General features: G+C 37.6%; 1 protein-coding gene across 4 annotated transcripts in view; it reads right to left on the bottom strand.

Moving 5' to 3' along the window:
• Window positions 1-20,045, bottom strand: part of GRIA4 (glutamate ionotropic receptor AMPA type subunit 4) — a 226,125-nt gene that overhangs the window by 30,817 nt on the left and 175,263 nt on the right. For all 4 annotated transcript variants that reach the window (XM_065730040.1, XM_065730039.1, XM_065730042.1 and 1 more), the window contains exons 11-13: window positions 18,041-18,411; window positions 16,526-16,724; window positions 10,224-10,471 (exon numbers count right to left, since the gene is read on the bottom strand). In XM_065730040.1, coding sequence (XP_065586112.1) covers window positions 10,224-10,471; window positions 16,526-16,724; window positions 18,041-18,411 — 818 coding nt within the window. The remainder of the gene's footprint in view (window positions 1-10,223; window positions 10,472-16,525; window positions 16,725-18,040; window positions 18,412-20,045) is intronic.

Raw genomic sequence — 20,045 nt, 5'->3', positions numbered from 1 at the left:
TCTGAGGGTAGACAGGATGCTCATGGCTTTGCCCAGTTGTTGCCTGAAAACCTCTGACAATGTACAGTGCTCAGCCTCTCTGGGCTGCCACTGCTTGACTATCCTTATGGGGGAAAAATTTCTTCTTATATTCAGACTGAACCTCACCTGTTTCATTTTATGTTCATTGCCTTTTACCTTCCTGACCTGCACTGCTGCAAAGAGCCCACTTCTGTCTCCTCGGGGGCCACCACAGAAGCAGTGGAGTCCACTGTCAGCTCTTCCCCAAAGCCCTCTATCCCAGGCTGGGCAAGCCTAGCTCTGGGAGCCTCTCCTCACACAGCACATGCTCCAGTTCCTGACAGTTTTGACAACCTTCTGCAGAAATTGCTCAATATATTGATGTTTTTCTTGAATTAAGGACCAAGAAAGGATGTCGTATTCGAGATACAGTCAGAATGTTTGCAATTATTTCATTTGATGCCAAAATATCTTCTCTTGTGGCCTACAAATTGGATAACTAAAGCACTCTAATTGAAATAACCTTGGATAATTGCCCACTATCTAAAAGAGATGCCATAAGTAGCAGTCTGTTTAATTATCTGTGATAGGAAAATTTTTGAAGTCTTCAAGAAACTCTGGTGATTTTCTGTTTACTTTCAACACTTTCATAGCCCAAGTTCATGTTATTTAAACTCTGCACAACTGAAACTAATTGTCATGTGTAATTTAAAGGAAAATACAGTAAAACCAACAAACTCCCTATCAGCAGGTAAGGTTATAATGTAATTGAAATAGTAACATATTGATTGAAACCTGAGGAGCTGGATCTTAGCACAGAGCATCTGAATGTGGGTTGATCCCAGACATTACACACAGAAAGAAGTGTAATTTTTTAAATTAAAACCAGCAATGAGAGAAGCACCAACCTATACCCTTGCTCCTGTTTTGTTTTGTTTTGTTTTGTTTTGTTTGTTTTTTCTTTGCGTTGCAACCAATAAAAAGCTTTTGTGAAAAGCTTCAAATTCAAAATTTTCGGTTAAAATGGAAAACATGAAAACAATCGCCAAGGAATGTTTGCATGTAGGCACCTAACACGAGGGTGATTCAACTTACCCACAAGAAGTTGAAATATTCTGTAGGAAATAATGTACAGATTTCCAACCATAAACAGTGATTTTTTCTGTATACTCAGTTTTATGATCCAAAATTGATCTGAATCACACAGTTATGGCAACCTGAAATTCTGCGTAAAGAATTTCCACACTGATGTGTGCAAAATTAGTTGCCTGCATCCATATCAAGGAAGACAAACTTCTCATTCTAAATATAAAAAAATCTCTCCTAAGACACACATGGTTGCAAATTTTGGCTTCAGTAGATTAAACCATATAAGCAGTAGATTAGAATCAGACTAATATATAATTACGAAGATGGGAATCCTACCTTGAAGGTAACAGATGGGCTGCCAGATGTTGGGGCCACTCTCACCTGCAGACTTTGGTTATCCCTGCTGCTCATAATGGAAGGTGCAAGGGAGTTGGATCTTCCTGAATATATGCTATTCCAGGCCACATGAGAGGAAGGGAGGGAGGGAGGGAGAGAGGGAGGGAGGAAGGGAGGAAGGAAGGGAGAGAGGGAGAAAACCCTGCCTCTTCTGTGTCCTAGAGACAGATTACTCTTTTAATGTATCTTTTCAGAGTGGAAAGAAATAACTGAAGTTTAACAGAAAAATAGGTCTCTGTATCAGGTCACTCTTGGACCTATAACTCCACTTTCATCCAGTTGAACTTTGGCTTTAAAGAACTATAAGGAAAATTGTTCTCAAACACTGACAGTAGAAACCTGATAGTCCTGCTGAAAGCTGTTAAAAGAGAGTCTCGCTCAACAAAAGAAGAGAGAATTGTTCAGCATCATGTGATGTGCTAAAAGATATAGTTAAACAGGAGCTAAATCCTTTTTCAGCTTAAGTACTCTGTGACTTAAATGGAAGGGATAGCAGAAGAACTGAAACAGAAGATGGGAGTTAATCTTCTAGCTGGAAAAATTCAGACAGACTTGCACAAAGGACATCTGAAGACAACAGTGAAAGAGCAGAAGTTTTGACTCTACTTCCTACCACATGCAAGGTAGATCAATTCAGACAAATGACTACCAGTTGACCACAAGCATTTGTTCTATTAAGAATCTTTTTAACTCATGTTGGTTTGTGAAATACATGTATGGCCATTTTTATCTGGAACCTGAGCACCTTAGGAATATCTTGCTGATGTGAGGAAATAAGATACATTTTAGAGCTCAATTTTTTATCTTTTTCTACTTAATTGGAAACAGTTTTCCACTTTGCCGACTGGGATATTCAATCCCTCCACCACTCAGTGTTCTGAGTTATGAAAATACTCAGCTCACTTAAACTCCATGTGGAAGAAAAGAAATTGTTTTTCCTATATCTGATTTTGGACTTTTTGCAAGAGCCAAGGCTGTACAGAAAAAACTACATGTCTATTTTTTGTCTCAGAAGTCCATCTGGTACCTACCATCAATTGGAAGTGGGCAGTTTTGCAGCTACCACAAAGATTAATTGCAAGCTGTTGTGAAGGTGCTATTTGTTTTCCAAATGTCAGTTCCACAGAGAGGTATTGTTAAAAGCTGCTGAGATGCCTTTCAGTGCCCTGCTCCCTTGCTTTAGTCTACCTACAATTTACCTGGACAATTACTATCTTAGTGGGATAGATCTTTCACGTGGTGGGAATTGTACCATCAACTTCAAAGGGTGGCTGGATTGTGCCTTTAATGAATACATACTCTGAAGCCTGGCCATTTCCTGGAAATTGACACCTAAACAGCCAAAGAGTTGTACTAAAAAGAAAAAGGAGAAATAATAACAAGCTGCATTGTTAAAATATAAAAAGCTGCATCTTGCTCTCTGCTGAGCTGCTATAAAAGAGACTGGGGAAACAGCAGGGAAAAGGACAGGAGAAATTTACTTCTGAAGTGCCAAGAAGTAGAGTTTGTCCTTCAAGTATCTGTAGATGGGAAACAATGATAATCCTTTTTTTGTATCCCACTGGCATACTCTGGGGCTTAATGTTTATCAAGGGTAGACAAACTTCCAGAAAGTCAGTAAGACATATACAGCCATGATATCCTTATTTTTGAGAGATTCTGGTTCTTTGCTGATAGTTTCAGGGAAGTTCATTGATTATGCTTTATTTACATGCATCCCTTTTTCACCTGACAGAAGTGAACAACGTGACAGACTTCATTTGGTCAGATTTGGTAGCTCCTATTTTGTTTGCATTCAAATAATCATGGAGCAGACAAACAAAAGAACAAATGAAGAAACATGATTTTTTTTTTGATGTCTTCATTTCTTCTGCAGATGTTGATGTGCCCATCAATCCTTCTATAAGAAATTTCACAGAAATTTCACCTTCAGCAATAACTAAATATCAGAAGGAGAAAGCTCCTGTCTAAATATCCTGTAAAAAACGAAAGAAAAAACAAACAAACAAACAAACAAAAAAAAACCCCACCTCATTGTGCTGCTAAGCCATGCCTGAAGTTGAAAAGGTAGAATAGTAGTTTAACCTCTTATATGGAGAGCAACTGCAAATTTAAAAATATCTGCTGCTAGTACAACATTTAGATAAAGATTACCTTTGTACGTAAAAGTTTCACTGCTGTTTCCACAGCGTTTATCACTGTGCTCCTCACTGCAGTATCTCCAGCTCACTCTGTCAGACCTGCTCAAAAATCTCATTTCACAACTGGTCTCACTAAGATCACAGGGATCTTCCCTGGGAGTAAGAAACAGATGGACAGAAGCAGAGGTACCACCATGTGGCTTTGTACCTCCCCAGATTTTGAAAACAAATGATGTTCACAGTGAGGAGAGATAGAGAAAAAGCAAGTTCAATTTTTTTTAAATGTGTTTCTCTAACTCCACCAGAATTCCTAGCCTTGCCTGTAAGCAGCATCACCATGGTGGCAATCATTTCAGAAGAGCACTGTAAGGAGCTAGGAGCTAGCATTGTTTATGGCTGCTATAGAGATACAGAAACAATTGGTGAATAATGGGTGATTAAAATGTGGTATTGGTGTGAAATCACTGAGTTTGACCTCTGCTCTTTTAAAGCAAGAAAACAGGTATCTCAGCATAGTTCCAGGCACTGCATTGGTTTTATCAAGAACAGAATTTTAGTTGGGAATTTTTCTTTTTTGAATTTTTATAAGGTCATTTGTTTCCGTGATGCAAAATGATTTGAAAACTGGAATGTGATCTGTAACATCTTATGCATATTGTGAACATTATCCCATTTTGACTGATGGTGTAGATCATACGGTATGACTTCACATAATATTCTTCCCTTTACTTTAGGCATAACAAGGCATGAATTAACACCCCATTACCCATGCAGTGTCACAGCTTCTAGCATGGATATTTCTCAAACAGGTCAAATCCTTCAGAATGCATTGGGTTTTCTGTCAACCAGAAATAACATTTACTAGGTGAAAAGGCAGAGAGTGGGCCACTCTTCAGTAAGAATATAAAAGTCAGGGGTCAAAAGAAAATCAGTCAACAGAAACTCTGGCAATGAATGTTAGCAAGTTGTTCCTTCAGCTGAGCCTCAGAGGCATATTTAGTTTCTGCTACCTGGATTATTTCTGATTATTTCTGTCTGAAAAAAAGAAAGTCTGTTTTAAATGAAAAAAAAAACAAAAAAACAAGAAGATCTTGAGAGCAGAGATAGAAGAGATGAGAGTCCTACACTCCGCTGTTCCACAGTGATCTCATGTATTAACTTTCTAATTTTTAACCAAGATAAGGGTCTTCTTTACAAGAAAAGAGTACAATAAAAAGAAGAAAAAAAGAAGAAGCATTTATAAATGCACTGTATGGACAAAGAGCTCCACTGCAGGATGAACAAGCAAATATATTCAAGTAACATCTACTTGGGAGAGTTTTTGCAAGTGGAAAGGTAGAAGATAGAAACAATCCTGACTTAAGCCACAAAATTGCAGAGAAAAGTGTTGTTATTGAGAGTTTCTTCTCTAGAAAAAACACCTAATTAGTGTCCATGATGCTGCACTCATGGCACTTTCTGTGTCCTGACAAAAATAAATAACAAAAAATACATCCATATATCTTTGAATTACTTTGAACAGCAATCTACTTGTCTTCACAGAGCCTATTTCTGCACTGACATCAAACTGCTGCTGGATGGACAGCTGGACAACAGTTTGGAGACTGATCTCAAGAAAACTTGGACTTTAGTCATAAAGCCACTAATATCAAGACAGTAGGTTGAAAAGCTCCTCACACAGAGATTTCACGAAAAGTTCCTTCAAGAAAAAGATTCCTCCATCACAGAATCCCCACCTATAGGTAAAAGTCTTTCAGCTCAAGCAATTCAAACAAATGAATGCTTAAGATACTGTCAGAACACTCTAGGGATGCCTTTTCACTCCAAGCATTCACCAGGAGAATCCAAAATTGCAAGGGCTAGAAACAAAAATCCATGGCTTTGCTCCCATTGCACTTCTGCACTTCACACCAGCGACCAGAAAATTACATCCACATCACCTGCTTCACTGATGCCTTTCCCATGTTACCCCAACACACATTACAAGAAACACAGTGTGGAAGGGATGAAGAACTGGCACTTCAGCTGATAGTCTGTTAATGTACCAGGTTATTGCCACATAGCCATGTTCTCCTTCCTGACCAGAACATAAACAATTCCTTCTAAAGTCAAGCTGACATTATTCTTTGCTATACAGAAAAAACAGAGACTTGAATAATGAAATATTGAATCCCAGATTCATATCTATAAACACTCACTGTAATGTCAATAGAAGGAATGTAATACAGCTCTGGATTTCATCATGTTGGTGAACAGCCACCATCAATCCCACCAGTTTATTCCATCTCATCAGCACACTTATTCACACAACAGCTGTTAATTATTTAGGTGCATCTAATCCTACCACTCACACTGAGCAGGACACAGAGAGAGCCTCATCCGCACTCATCACCTGACAACCTTGCACCCATTCACACTGCATGCTGTGGCTGCAGGCCAGCCCAGCACAACGTCCTTAGTGAAAGCACAAAGTCCTTAGTCACGGCAACAATGACGTTATAACTCAACCTGTTATCCTTGCATCAAAGGGCTTCAAGGAACGAAAAGCAGAAAAAAGACCATAGCATATATTTAAGACAATACTGCCCTTGCTTAGTTTTCCTTTACCCTTCAGAGTGACCAACTTTCATTTTCACAGCTATTCAAACTTGTTTATGATGCCTACATATCCAAAGCAGAAGAGTGTAAGCATGCAAGGCACAGAATACACACAGTGAAAGGCCTCTAGGTACTGCCCTGTGGAGACTCAGATTACTGCATGTGGCAAGGCCAACAAGCCAGGGGTGGTCCACAGGGACCAGAAGTCTGGCTACCAGACCATCTTCTAACAACACTACATCTACAAAGGCAGGTCTGGATAAGCAGACCAGCAGCACTCTCTTAACCCCCTTTCAGTACACAACCATCAGAGAAAAACGCTCGTTATGTCACACTGATTACTGCACAGTGGTTCTGGACAGATACCTACCGTGGTAGGAAGAGGAAGCAGTAGGGACGACTGGGTAGTGCTATGAGAGAAACTCAGTTTTTGTTGTGATGAGTCTTTGCCCTCAATCCCACATTCCTTTTCAAATATGTTAGGCTTTTACCATATTATCTAGAAATGGATATCACTGAAGAGGCAGGAAGGAAGGAGAAACACATGATTTGCAGTGTGATACTGCCCACTGGGCATAAGAGAACCACACATCAGGCATTTCTCATTCTTTTCCACCCAGTGATATACGAATGAATCCTACTACTCCACCAGCGCTGAGAACAAATCATTTAAGTTAGCCAATAACTACTGGTTGAACACTGCAGGAGTGAGGCATGGAATCCAATACAGAAGACTTTCAAATTAAAATCCACTAACCTGCTCATGCACAGGGTCATGAGCAAGAGAGACCGGGCCCTGGTCACTCTGAAAGGTGGATTTCATCTGCATGAGCAAAGGGATGGGTATGTGCACTCTAATGAACGTGAGCCCAGTGATGTGATGACTGGAAATCATTATCAAAAAGAAGAAGTCTGATTACATTTCTCCCACTTTCTGTCAGTGCTACATATGAAAAAATGTATGGCCTGGTTTTCCGTATTAATACATCAATATTATACAAAGCTGTTACTACATTTTTAGTGAAGAAACTCCTGTTTTGCAATCATTGTAGATAGGATGAAGATTAAAAACAGAATATCTCAAGTGAAATAGGTGTTCAAAGAGCTTAGTAAATAATTTGCTATGAATAATTCATTTGAAAAAAATTGATATTTTTCCTTAGTCCTGAACAACCCAAGAACAGAGTGTGAATGTTTAACATTTATGCGTTACTTGCAATTATTTCTGAATTACATCAAGTAATTTGTGGCATACACATAATTCCAAAAGGAAATTATGATTATTAAATAACTTACAATCCTCAACTCCCACATCAAATTATGTCTTTTGACTAATTTATGTAATGAGCTTAAACTAGTCTGCCCTTCATGAATTTCAAACTGCATGTTCAATATTTGCAATTATCTGTGCTAGCAGTGGTTACATAAGTCACCTGACCAGTAGCAGTACAAATGGTAAACTCAGCACACTCTATAATTTCAAACAGTTTAGAAAATACTGAAGCATGCAGTTAAAATTACATTTGAGTGTTTTCTGTTCAAAAGGACATTGCTAGTATGCCTCTCCCCTCTTCACTCAGCACTAGTTCTACATGGATAAATGGATCAGGTGGTAGAAGTGTGAGGTGTTGCTTGTTCTTTCTTTTTGTCCAGAACATTAAGTTAGTTCCTTAATGTTTTTTAATAGGTAAGAAGCACTAATGTGTTGATTGAGGTTTGTCACTGGGGCTAGAGAGGGAATGGGGTGCAGCAGGAGAACAAGCAGCTTAGCACATGTGAAAGAAAGGCTCAGGAAAGACATGGACATTGACAGCCAGTCGAGACAGCTTGAAAGAAGATTTGGTCTGATTTTCAGCTTGGGTAAGATTCTCCCTATCTCTTTTTTTTGATCCATGTTTGAACTTAGGAGGTGAAAAACTAAATGCTGTTGATCATATAACATTAATGATACGTTCTGACTCTCACATAGACCAAGTTGTGGCCTCACAGAAAGATAAGGGAGCTCTATTTATCTCTGGGATGAAACCAGGTTTTCATACTTTATCCTTGTGATCATGGCTTTTCATTTCTGTTCCTATTAAGCTGTCTTAACAGGCCCTCTTCCATCCTGGTCTAACCATTTTATGTCTCAGCCCTGTTACTTTTAAGCTATTTTATCTTGCCAGCCAACCAAACCTGAAACAAACCTAAGTTTGACATAAAACAACTACTACTGGTGGCTAATGCTCAGGTTAATAGGCTGTCTGTTACTGTTGGTGTTAAATAATTGGCAGAAAATACTGAGAAGGACTAAAGAGCAAAACAAGGCATGCTCAGGGTAAACAGACCACTGTTAGGATATATGCTCAAACAGCTAAAATGATTTCTAAAGAAGTCTGCTCTGACTTTGAGCAGACTATCTAAGCTGCAAGAAAAGCAGCTCCACTCAGCTGCAGCGCTGCCTAACTCTTCTAGGCACTCTACAGCACTGAAAGAGAGATAGTAATATAAAGAATAAAAATAAAAATTAAAAACGTGGCTGTGTGCTTTGGAAATATACTCAGATAATAGATCCCCCTTTTTTATTATCTGTTGCCTTCTGCTTTAACAGCCCTATGAGCTCTGGACATAATTTCTTTACAATTAGCATTTTATTGTTGACATTTTCTCTCTTTCATCTCCTTATGTTCTCTTACCACTCCATTCAGTGGCAAAGGCATCAGTTTTTAAATCTGAGAGGTACAGAACGTTAAGGACCAAAAATTCATAATCAATCCCTGCAATAACTGGCTTGGTTTTCCTCTGCATGTACAAACCCCTTTTTTGCTGCAGAAGGACATGGTAGTATTTCCATTCCCATCAGTGTGGTGCAGCTAAGCCTTGAGGTCTTTAGTATAGCATGCAGTTTAAATCAGTGAGTTAAGAGCTAACCTAATTATCTGAAAAGATGTTTCCTCTGCACTCATGGATGTAGACAGGCATCTCCTGTTACTTTCTGCTCAAAGCAATGTCTCCATTTGCACCTGCAGCATCTCTCTCATCTCACTTGTGACTATCTTATCAGTAAGAGACTGTTTTAACCCCTATTTGTGAGCACATGGGTGAAATTCGTGCAGGGGAGTGCTGGTTGTTCCATGGCCCATTCCCTCTCCTGAATCCCATGCACCCTACTGCTGTAAGATATCACAGGCCACACTGACTCCATCTGCCTGTTGCTCTTATGCTTTGAAGAAAATTGGCAATTCTACCATAGGAAAAAGGCAACTTTGTTTGCATTAAATGCTGAGGACATCACAGTGGTAAATATTGCCAATTTTAACACAGAACAAATACCTACATTTCTGTTACCCTGAATATCCAAATGAAGAGCAAACGATGTTCTGTTTGTGAATATAAAACTCTCCTACTTGACTGTTTTTTACACCAAGATAACAAAAATGCTGGTGACTTTGAAGGCAGTACTGAAATGCAAAATGCTGGAAACAAAACCTTTGTTTTCTAAATAAGAAGGTGCTTTAATAGAGGTTGTTTTTCAAGTTGCTTAAATGAAAGAACAATTGCCTCTAAGTGATGACATTAAAAAAAAAGATATTAAAAGCAGCTTCTTTTTCAGAAATTGGCAGCCAAGATCAATGAACAAAACATAAAATGTAGGCATATTATTGATGTGGCTACTGATGCAAATAATGTATGCATAGTACTCTATAAAGGGTTGAATTTGGTGAAAAAAGCTGATGAGATAGAATAGCTGATGTTAATTCTATTGAGGCTGACTTCAAGTAGCTAGTGTTCAACCAGTTTGGTTTTTATATGGCCTTGAAAGGTATGCCAACTATAGCTGTTAAATCCATATTGCAATTAGGAACTGTTACCTTTGTTGATCAAACAAAATATGAAATGGAAGAAAAGAAAAACAACATACCATGTTCACACACAAAACAAAAATAGCTATATCAGGGACATCAGGGAAGGTGGAATACTATAACAACACATTTTATATTGTTATACTATTCCACCCACCTTAATGGAGAACCCTTCGGTGTGGCTACGCCATAGCCTTTCGAATCCAGATTTCCTCCCACTTTCATGGTGTCACAAGGCTTTCGTTGCTCAATGTATTCATTCATGGTGGACTCCAGCAGGAAGGCAAACTTGCCCTTGGATTTGCGGACACGAGCTACTCCCTCTGCAGTAGTCCTAGTGAACACTGAAGGCTCTGCTGATTTCATGTAGGTCCACATCTTTTCATACACTGCTATTTTTGATCTCTGGAGAAAATTAAAAAGAAGTTAGAACAAGAGAATGTTGCAACATTTCAGAGTGGTGGTGCTCAAAATGAAATCATCTCACTTAATTTTTCTAATAATGAGTACTGGGAAAGTCTGACTTGGATAATGGTTTCCTTTGAATTCAATGATTATTATTTAAAAAAAGACATAATAATGTAGATACTATAAAATATCACTTATAAAACCAATTAGCCTCTAGTATTTACAATAAAATAACTTTATATTTAGAGCCTGAATTTATTTTTATATAGTAGCAGTTCACCCAGTAAATGTTATAAGGAGCATTTTAGGGAATTATGTATGAAATAAATATCCATAAGAAACCTGTATGGGGAAAAGAAAAAATAAAACAATTCTTCCATAAATACTGAGCTGTATCTTGAGTTAATTCTCAGCTCTTATACACACTTCTTACATCATCAAAACCACAATAGCTTATGTAAGATTCCTGCTTATTCACAATCCAGAACTGGTTGGACTTCTGTTTAGATTCTGTACATTTGAAGACATGGCTCACAATAAAATGTGCAAACAGAAAACTGCACAAAAAAAGCTGTTGAAGGAGATTTAAAGCTGAGAGCATTTTGTCTCAAATAAATATGAGGTATCTTTTTAAAATAGCAGTTTATAAATAAATTGGGTTTACATCCTGCAAGAACTTGGCTGGGAAATGTGCTTGCTCAAGGAATGTGCTGGAACTCATGACTTAGCTGGAGATTTTCCTGACTGGGTATGCATGATGTATTCATAAATAAAGAAATAAGGAATGATAAACCTGATGTAAAAATAAATAAATATGGAAAGAAAACATCAGAAAGGGAAGAGTTTAAACTTGTAAAACACAGCGGTGAGACTGCTGTCAAGATGAGAAGATTCCCGTGCTTGTTACATTAATTCAGTAACTCCTCTGCTTCATACAGCAACAGCAATACTTACATGCAAACCAGCACTGTGTAAGCTGACCACTCTGCAGAATTTTTATTTAATAAGAGATGGCATTTGTCTTCTCTAGTGTGTGGGACAAAAAAGATTCTTTCTAGCCATGATTCAAGTCAGCTTCTCTTTGAGTCAACAAGACTTTCATGAAAAGTGAGGTTTGGTCTGTCAGCCCTTTCCTATGCGGTGCTGAGCATAGGACTTTTAGTATAGACTAAAAATAATAAATAGTACTTTTATTATACGGCCCCAAACCAAAGGATCTTAGTATATTTAAGCAAACATACAATAATGTCATCTAGGAATTATTTAAATGTAGAATGGCTTTGAGAATCCTGGAACCAAGACTTTGCATAGGTTAAGAGTAATTTCTCTGAGCAAATACTGACTGATGGTATTATGGCTTAGAAACTAACTTGATAGGGGAGTACATCTAAGTTGAAAATAAGCAGCATTCAACCAGAAATATTCGATAAAAATACTATCCATTGGAATGTCATAAATTATCCATGCTTATTTTAGTTTGTCTACCTGCCCTATTTTGTTTGTCAAACACATTAAAACTTAAATAATATTTGTGCATGTCTGTAATCACATTCTGACTTACTGCCCTCTCTTTCCACTGCAGACACAGCTCCTTTTCATTTACGTAATAGCAGCTAAGAGCAGAGTCTTAGCCAAGCCATCCTTTGCTTCACACTGTATGTAATTCCATGGATTTAAAATTACAGAAAGAAAAAAATAAAATGAAAGGGAACAATAATGAATCAGGCAACATTTCAGGAATATTTACTTGCTTTTGCTTATCTTTAACTATTTCTTACGTCTTAATATTCATTTCATGAGGTAAACTTATAATAGATCACCTTCCTTCAAAACTAGAAGCATGCAACACAAAATAGTACTATTATTAACTTGAAATTATTGCCTAAGTGAATAAAAAAAAAGTTTCATTTAATTATGTTTTTTCTGGATCTAATTTTGTTTGCCTGTCAAGAAGGAAAAAATACAGAAAGTCTAATAAGTCATCTGCTCTGTGAGGACTGTCATTTGTTAACATTCAAATTGCACATGCCAACCCAGAGCGAAAACTGAAGATATTCCTTATTATCATATGAGAAAGCTTAGCAGCTTTCCCCTGCAGTCAGTCAAGATAGGATGATTTTCATTTAAGGCTTTTCTGAGACTGCTATAGGTAAGCTTTCTTCCTCCAGCAAGCTGCTCTGACAGTGCAATTCTTGCTGCTTCCAAAACAGGAAAATAAGAGAAAATAGCTGATAGAATCAAAGTCTTCTTTTTCTTTATTGTGTCTTTAAAATGACTTTTTCTGTTTTCAGTCTGGATTTAAAGCAGACTGAATGTCTGTTATGACTTTCTGATGTTTTGATCAGAAACAATCAAATGGTAAGAAAATGTCCTGATGGATTACAGCCAGTAATCATTTTCAGTAATTGCTGAAAGAAAAGTTACCCTAATATTAAAACTGATGATTGTTTCAAACCACAAAAAAACCAAACCAAACCAAAACAAAAAAAATAGATTAATTGGAAAAAAAATCTCCATGTACTACTGTTCTATTGTTTGAGGTGAGGCCTGAGCTTATGGATTATGCAAACAGTTGCTAGTATGAATAATGTCTGTCAATGATACTTTATCTTTGTTCCTGTTTTCCGGAAAAATTTCTTGACATAGAATCATCATAGAATGGCTGAGGTTGGGAGGCATCTTTACCTTTAAGATCATCCAGTTCCAACCCTCTGCCCTGGGCAGGGTTGCCACACACCAGATTACATTGCCCAGGGCATACACAGTTTTTCTGGGCAGCCTGTGCCAGCACCTCACCAATCTCTGAATAATTTCCTAATGTCTAATCCAAATTTTCTCTCAATGAGCTCTCCCTGTCTGTTCACATCACATGCTTGGGATTGACCTGATCCAAGTGCAACACTTTACACTTGACCTTGTTGGATCTCATTAGGTTCAACTGGCCCCACTTTAGAAGCTTGTTCAGGTCTTTCTGGATTGTATCCCTTCCATCTATTGTGTCAACTGACCCACTCAGCTTGGTATCATCAGCAAACTCAGTGAGTGTGCATTTGGTCTCACCTTCTAAATCATTAATAAAGATGTTGAAGAGCAACAGTCACAAGACCAACCCCTGGTAGACTGCATACAAATACTGGATATTTTAGCACTACCAATCACATTACTGTGGCAGAAATTTAAAACTATGTGATGACAGGGGTTCAGTTATATTTTTTTTTTTTTAAGTGATCAAATCAATATAAAACTTGATAAAAATTCAAATTCTGCATCTGAAAATGCATCTAGTACTTGGAGTTGTTTTGAATGAATTCTTTTATAGTTTGAAATAAAGACAAAAATATAAGGACTGCTTCCAAAGTAATGCCTTCTATTTTATTACTTTGGCCCATGATGTCAGAGGTGGATGTTGGTGATATGGCAGTAGAGGTTGAAACTTCTCAGCAGTATTCCATTCCATTTTGTTGCCATGTGACAGATGGCATCAGAGGGGCAGTCTGACAAACACTGTCTGTCATGGAAGTGCAGATGAAGTAAATGTGTGTAATTTAATTCCTTCACGCAGAAAAACTGACACTCATTGACATTCATCAACACTTCTTGAACATTTATGGAGATCAAACAGAAGATGACAGCACAGTGAGGCAGTGGGTGGTACATTTCATCAGTGGTGGCAGTGGTTGTGGGTCCCCTCCACTGGTACAGATTTTTACTGGTACGAGGTTTTACAAGCATGCAGGTTCTTATTCATCACTGGCAGAAATGCACAGCTAATGGTGGTGATTGTGTTGTAAAACACTGGTTTTTTAGATGAGAATTTGCTCTATTAAAAACAAGGGATATTAGGCTCTTCATGTCTGTTGCAGTTGCCCTGGAAATACATAGGAGGCATTACTTTTTGAGCAACCTATGTATATTCATTGATTTTCCTTTTTTTTTTCTTTTTTCTTTTTTCTCAACACTAGGAGATTAAAGTGAAATAACAGCTATTATAGAGGACAAAGGATATTTTTCCTTTTAAGGAAAGATCTTGCTACTTGCATGAATTATTGATTCATACAAAAAAGTTTTTGTGCTTACAGGGTGATTTCAAAGAATCACAAAATTATTTTGACCAAGACTGTTTTTATGTCACAAGAATTGACTTCTTTACTTCCAAAAGTGTTTCGAAACCCTTAAGAAAACAACCAAATTGCTTTATTCTGTTTTACTTCCTTGAGAATCTTTTTTTTTTTTTTTTGTATAATCACATAAAAAATACTGCATGTTCTTAAGAATGCAAGAAGTGAATAAATAAAAAAAATAAAGCTGCTTGGTTCTCGGCTTCATTAAATAAACCTGTTTGGTTTTAATCATTATCACAGCTTCATGCTTGTTGAAAGAACTACTGAAATGCATACACTTTAATGGATTAAAACTGGAATTCTCTTAATTAAATGCCAGAATTTGCATGAATTAAACTAAAGAAGAATGTATGGGTTAAGCATAGGAGAAGAAAAATAAAAAGTAATACTGAGGGATTATGTTATTTTCTAGAAAATAGGAAATCCAGACATCTCAAGGATTACAGTGTTTCAGTTTTTGGATAAGCTTCCCGTATCTGAAAGCCACCGTTTTGGCAGGTGTCAGATGTGAAATCAAGGCTTCCAGGAATAAAAAACTGAGCTTCTACCACCTCAGGGATAAAAAAAGTCTGCTCTCAGAAAACATCTGTAACACTGCATTTCAGTGTATAGCAGCATATTGACTGCAAGAAAACAGGTATAGACACTTGTCCCTGAAACATACCCATAAAAATATGAAGTACCAAGCACCACAGCCATTTCTGATGGATCACTCTAGAGTTGGTGCAAAGAGAAAGATACTTATTTCATCATAAAACTCTTGTCCCATACAGGATGCAGTATCTAGAGAAGAAATCCAGTAAACTATCTTAGAGTAAACTCCCATAAGGCACCATACTTTCACAGCTAAAAAGTATGCTAGAAAATATCTTCAAGTTTTCTGTGGAGCTGTACCTTTCAATGAAAATATTTCTCTACAGAATTTTTGGGCAGCGCTCAGTAGCTCTCCTTGAACTGATACTGTCTGTAGTTCACAAAATCGATTCATAATTTTGTTGATTGACTTCAGTGTGGCCATACTGAATGCATTCAAGATGCATGGGAGTGCCTGACACAGAACAGTACGTTTTCAATAAGACAAACTTTTTTTCTTCTCAAAATGCCTTAACTTGTACCTTCCATATAACTATCAGTCTTAATAGTCTTGAATCATTTAGTTACCAAGGGAGAATTACAGGCTTACAACATTTATTCAAAGCCATGTTCAAATACTAAATTCGCACGCCTTCAGTTAGCTGTTTAACTTTCGTTTGCTGGAAATGTGAAATAAAGCAGGAGGGGTTGTTTATTATGTACAGTTGATATCTAGACTCCCTGTTTTCTGACTGGAAAAGGAAGAGGTTTACAGGTCAACTACAGATGTGTAGGAAAGCAAATGAAAATGAAGTAATCAATAGAGATAGCACAGACATATGAATGTCCATTTAGGCTATTCCCTAACGCTTCAACCCCATTCCCTCAATATTTATTTTCTCTTTATTATTCATCTGAAAGTCTCTAAATTAAAAAAAAAAAAAGCATTTCCAATCCACCACCCAAGACCCTAAGCAAAATGCATGCAGCCAAATCCATAAGTAAAAACAAAACCTGCAAGAATGCATATTATCATCATAGACTTTCAACGCTTCACATCATTTCAGTGCTGTAGCTTCAAATGAATCAATAGTGCAATGTTGCTTTAATTATCACATGCCTCAGTATCCCTTGGGGCAATTCTCCTCTCCAATGTGACAGAATCAATAAGTTTTCCATGAATTAAAATAACTGAAAACTCCAACAAAAGGAGTCAGGTGGTAAAAATGTAGAATAAGTATTGCATGAGTTACAAACCGTATTACACATAATTGCAAAGTAGTAGTACTTCATCCTTCCAAGCATCTTATCACAGTGATCAGTAGAGAAAGCTGCTCTAATGGATATGCCAACTTACTCTGAAGAACTCTTTGGTTGACCCTGAGTCCAGTGTCCCATAAGCAATTTCAGTTTGTTTGGCAAGGTCTTCTGCACTTTCTATGGGTGAGACCATTCGTTCAACAGTCAAGAAAGCAGCGAGGTTAGCAGTGTAGGATGAAATAATGATGAGCGTGAAGAACCACCAGACACCTCCAACAATGCGACCTGAGAGGGATCTAAACATGAATAAGATAATGCACATTTTCCTGTCTCTTCAGCCACAAAGAGAGAAAGAGAAAGAAGGCACCATTATTACTGAACATGTCATTATGTAACAGAGAACGGGAAGGAAACTATTTGCATTTTAAATATTAATATTCACTTTTTCTCTTTAATCTTAATGCCTATAGAATACAGTCCATTATAGTAACACATATCTCATATACACAGAAGTATGAATTTTCTTGAACAGTAATCCCAGTGTTCTTATTTCAGGAAATGCCTAGCGTGGCAAAAATGTTGTCAAAAATCCTAGGTAGGTAAGCTCTTTTTTGAGACAAGAGTAAAGCACAATAGTTGCAAATCAGTAGCTTTCTCTGTTTTCTCTTTTAAAAAGATCTGTACATGCATAATGTTGGTTCCAGGATTAAAATGATCCTGTCACCCATATAACATATGTTCAGTTATCACAAGGACTTATCAAACATCCTGTGTGAAACTGTAATAACTCAGCCTATCATATTTTTGTTATTTAAGAAGCAGGCACTTTTGTGGTAACTGTTTATCTTTATGATACATAAAAACTACTTTTTCCATTTTACCACTTGCAATTTGATGTGAAGGCTGTTGAAGAGGAATGCATGTCCAATACTAATCAGCAGTAACGTTATTTCTGACTTCAGTAATAGCAGAGCTAGAGGTCAATGCTGAATGCTGTAAAATCTCATTGTTAATTCAAATTTTAAAGAATGGGTCATAAATTAAGTTGTAGTTACTGCACACTAAAGTTCCAGAACATCTAAAAAGGTTGAGAACTACAGGACTGAGATGGATCATATATTACATCTGAGGTAACCCACTCCATAAGGCCTAGCCTGGCATTACAGGGTGACTTTCACATACAGGTGGTCAAATATACTCTCTCGTGTAGACAGTGATGTTCTGGCAGCAGCACTGCAGAACTTAATAGAGAACAGAAATGGGACATTCATTCATAGAAGGTAAGTAGCATAATAGTGTGCATTTCATGACTGTAATACAAAGGAACTAATTTAGGAAGAACGCGATTCCTCTGAAGCCCACACAGTGGAATTCCTCCTGTGTGTACCTGTTGTTTCTGAACTGTTTGTGATTTATGCACACTGACATATGTAAATAATAACAGCTGAAATTCAAAGAAGATTTTGTTACTCTTATTGTAGTTATTAAAATAAGAAAAATGAAAAGGCTTCTTAAAGAATGACATTCAAAACACTGCCAGGAAAATAAAAAGGAAGATTTCACGCTTCAGTGTAGAAGATAAAATTCAAACGTAAAAAGATTTGACACAAACCTTGGGGAAATATCACATCCTTGTTGCATAAAGGCACCCAGGGAAAACCAGAGGCTGTTGAATATGCCAAACTCATTGGGAGGCTGATCACTGGGTCCTTCTTTCCCATCCTCTGGTTCTTCTGTATGCCACTCGTATGGGCTAAACCTGCTAACTAGGAACAGGACCACACTGACACCAATGTAGGCAAAGACTATGCACATCCAGATCTCATACGCCAAAGGGTCCAAGAAGGAAAACACTCCTGGTTTAGATTTCTGGGGCTTTTTGATCATAATGGATATCCCCAAACTCATAAAAGGCTTAGAAAAATCAATGACCTCTTCTCGTACCAAAGTGATGGTCAGAGGCGCAACAGCAATCTCTGCTTTCTATAAAGAAAAAAGAAATATAGATGTATAGATTAATTGGATTTGGCTTTTTGACTCAGCTAAGCAGCTAATTCCAAAGGTATGTTATCAACATCAGGACAGTGCGTTTTACATGTTCTTTATACTATGTTTCTGTTTCATTCTATCATAGTCTACATTTACTCAATATGCTTTTAGTAAAAGAAAAATACTGCAGGGCTTTATTTTGCAGAACTACAGAAATACTTCCTTTTCCTGTTAAAGAGAAGTCTCTCAAGTCTTACAGAGGTGGCCATCAGTGTATATAGGTCGCTTTAGGTATCAATTCAGATTTAAAGAATTTAAGGAAGGATGCAAAATGAAAATGGCCTAACTGTCACTGAATATATTGGTGTTTTTTATAAGATTGCAGAACTAGTTGCTTACTATTATATTTTAATAAGGTACAATCATTATTCTGCACAAGCCAGATCAGAATCTCAAGGAAATTCCAAATTTCATGAAGTAGCAAACGTGCCAAAATACCACAAGACTACAGGAAGACATCTTGGGGAAAAGATAGTTCAGTATGAAGAAATCAAGTTATAGGCAGTACAGAAAGTAAATATATTGAAAATAGGATACAAAACTGTGCCATTAAATGATAAAAAACTTTGTTGAATCCACTTCCATCAGAGAGATTTTTTTAAAGTATCTGTTTCTTTAAATATGCTTATGTCCGTCTTGAATGAATCATTACTGATGATGATGGCGATTATGGCTGCTAACAATGGTGTCTACATCAACTACAAGGTATTGCAGCTGTGCTAATCATCTTTTCTGTGATCCAGGACCAGTATTACACTATGGTTTGCTCCTTGCCCTGTGAGCTAAAGCTGTGATTGCAGTAGATGAGAGTTGTAAAAGGAAATGGGAAGAAGATGCACTGGTGAGGGGGGAACAGGGATGCAGAAGCTGCTGAAAACCTTCTCCTGTTCATCCTGTTATCCTGTTACCCTGCCCACAGCAGGGCAGTTGGAACTAGATGATTTTTAAGGTCCCTTCCAACCCAAACTGTTTTATGATTCTGTGATTACCATAGTGGTATTTCCAGGTGGATTCATAAAGATAAAGGCTAGCCCAGGCTCACCAGCTACACTGGACATCTTATAATAGAATCACAGAATCATAGGATCATAGAAAGGCCTGGGTTGAAAAATACCTCAAAGGTCCTCTAGTTTCAATCCCTACTGCCATGGGCAGCGTTGCCAACCACTAGATCAGGATTCCCAGAGCCACATCCAGCCTTGCCTTGAATGCTTCCAGGGATGGGGCATCCACAACCTTTCTGGGCAACCTGTTTTAGTGCATCACCACCCTCTGGGTGAAAAATTCTTCCTAAAATCTAACCTTAATCACCCCTGTCTTAGTTTAAAACCGTTCCCCCTTGTCCTGTAACTATCAACTTGTGCAAACAGTCACTCCCCCTCCTTTTTATATGCTCCCTTCAAGTACTGGAAGGCCGCAGTGAGCCTTCTCCAAGCTAAACAAGCCCACTTCCCACAACCTTTCCTCACAGGAGAGGTGCTCCAGCCCTCTGATCATTTTAGTGGTGCTCCTCTGGACCCACTCCAAGAGCTCTGTGACACTTCTAAGAGCATCTTAGACAATGGACT

Source organism: Cyrtonyx montezumae, unplaced genomic scaffold (assembly GCF_038088225.1).
Source record: "Cyrtonyx montezumae isolate F1298 unplaced genomic scaffold, pur_monq_1.0 scaffold_12, whole genome shotgun sequence".
NCBI classification, from domain to species: Eukaryota; Metazoa; Chordata; class Aves; order Galliformes; family Odontophoridae; genus Cyrtonyx; species Cyrtonyx montezumae.
The sequence above is the reverse complement of the archived record's forward strand: the minus strand, read 5'-3'. Positions and strand labels throughout refer to the sequence as shown.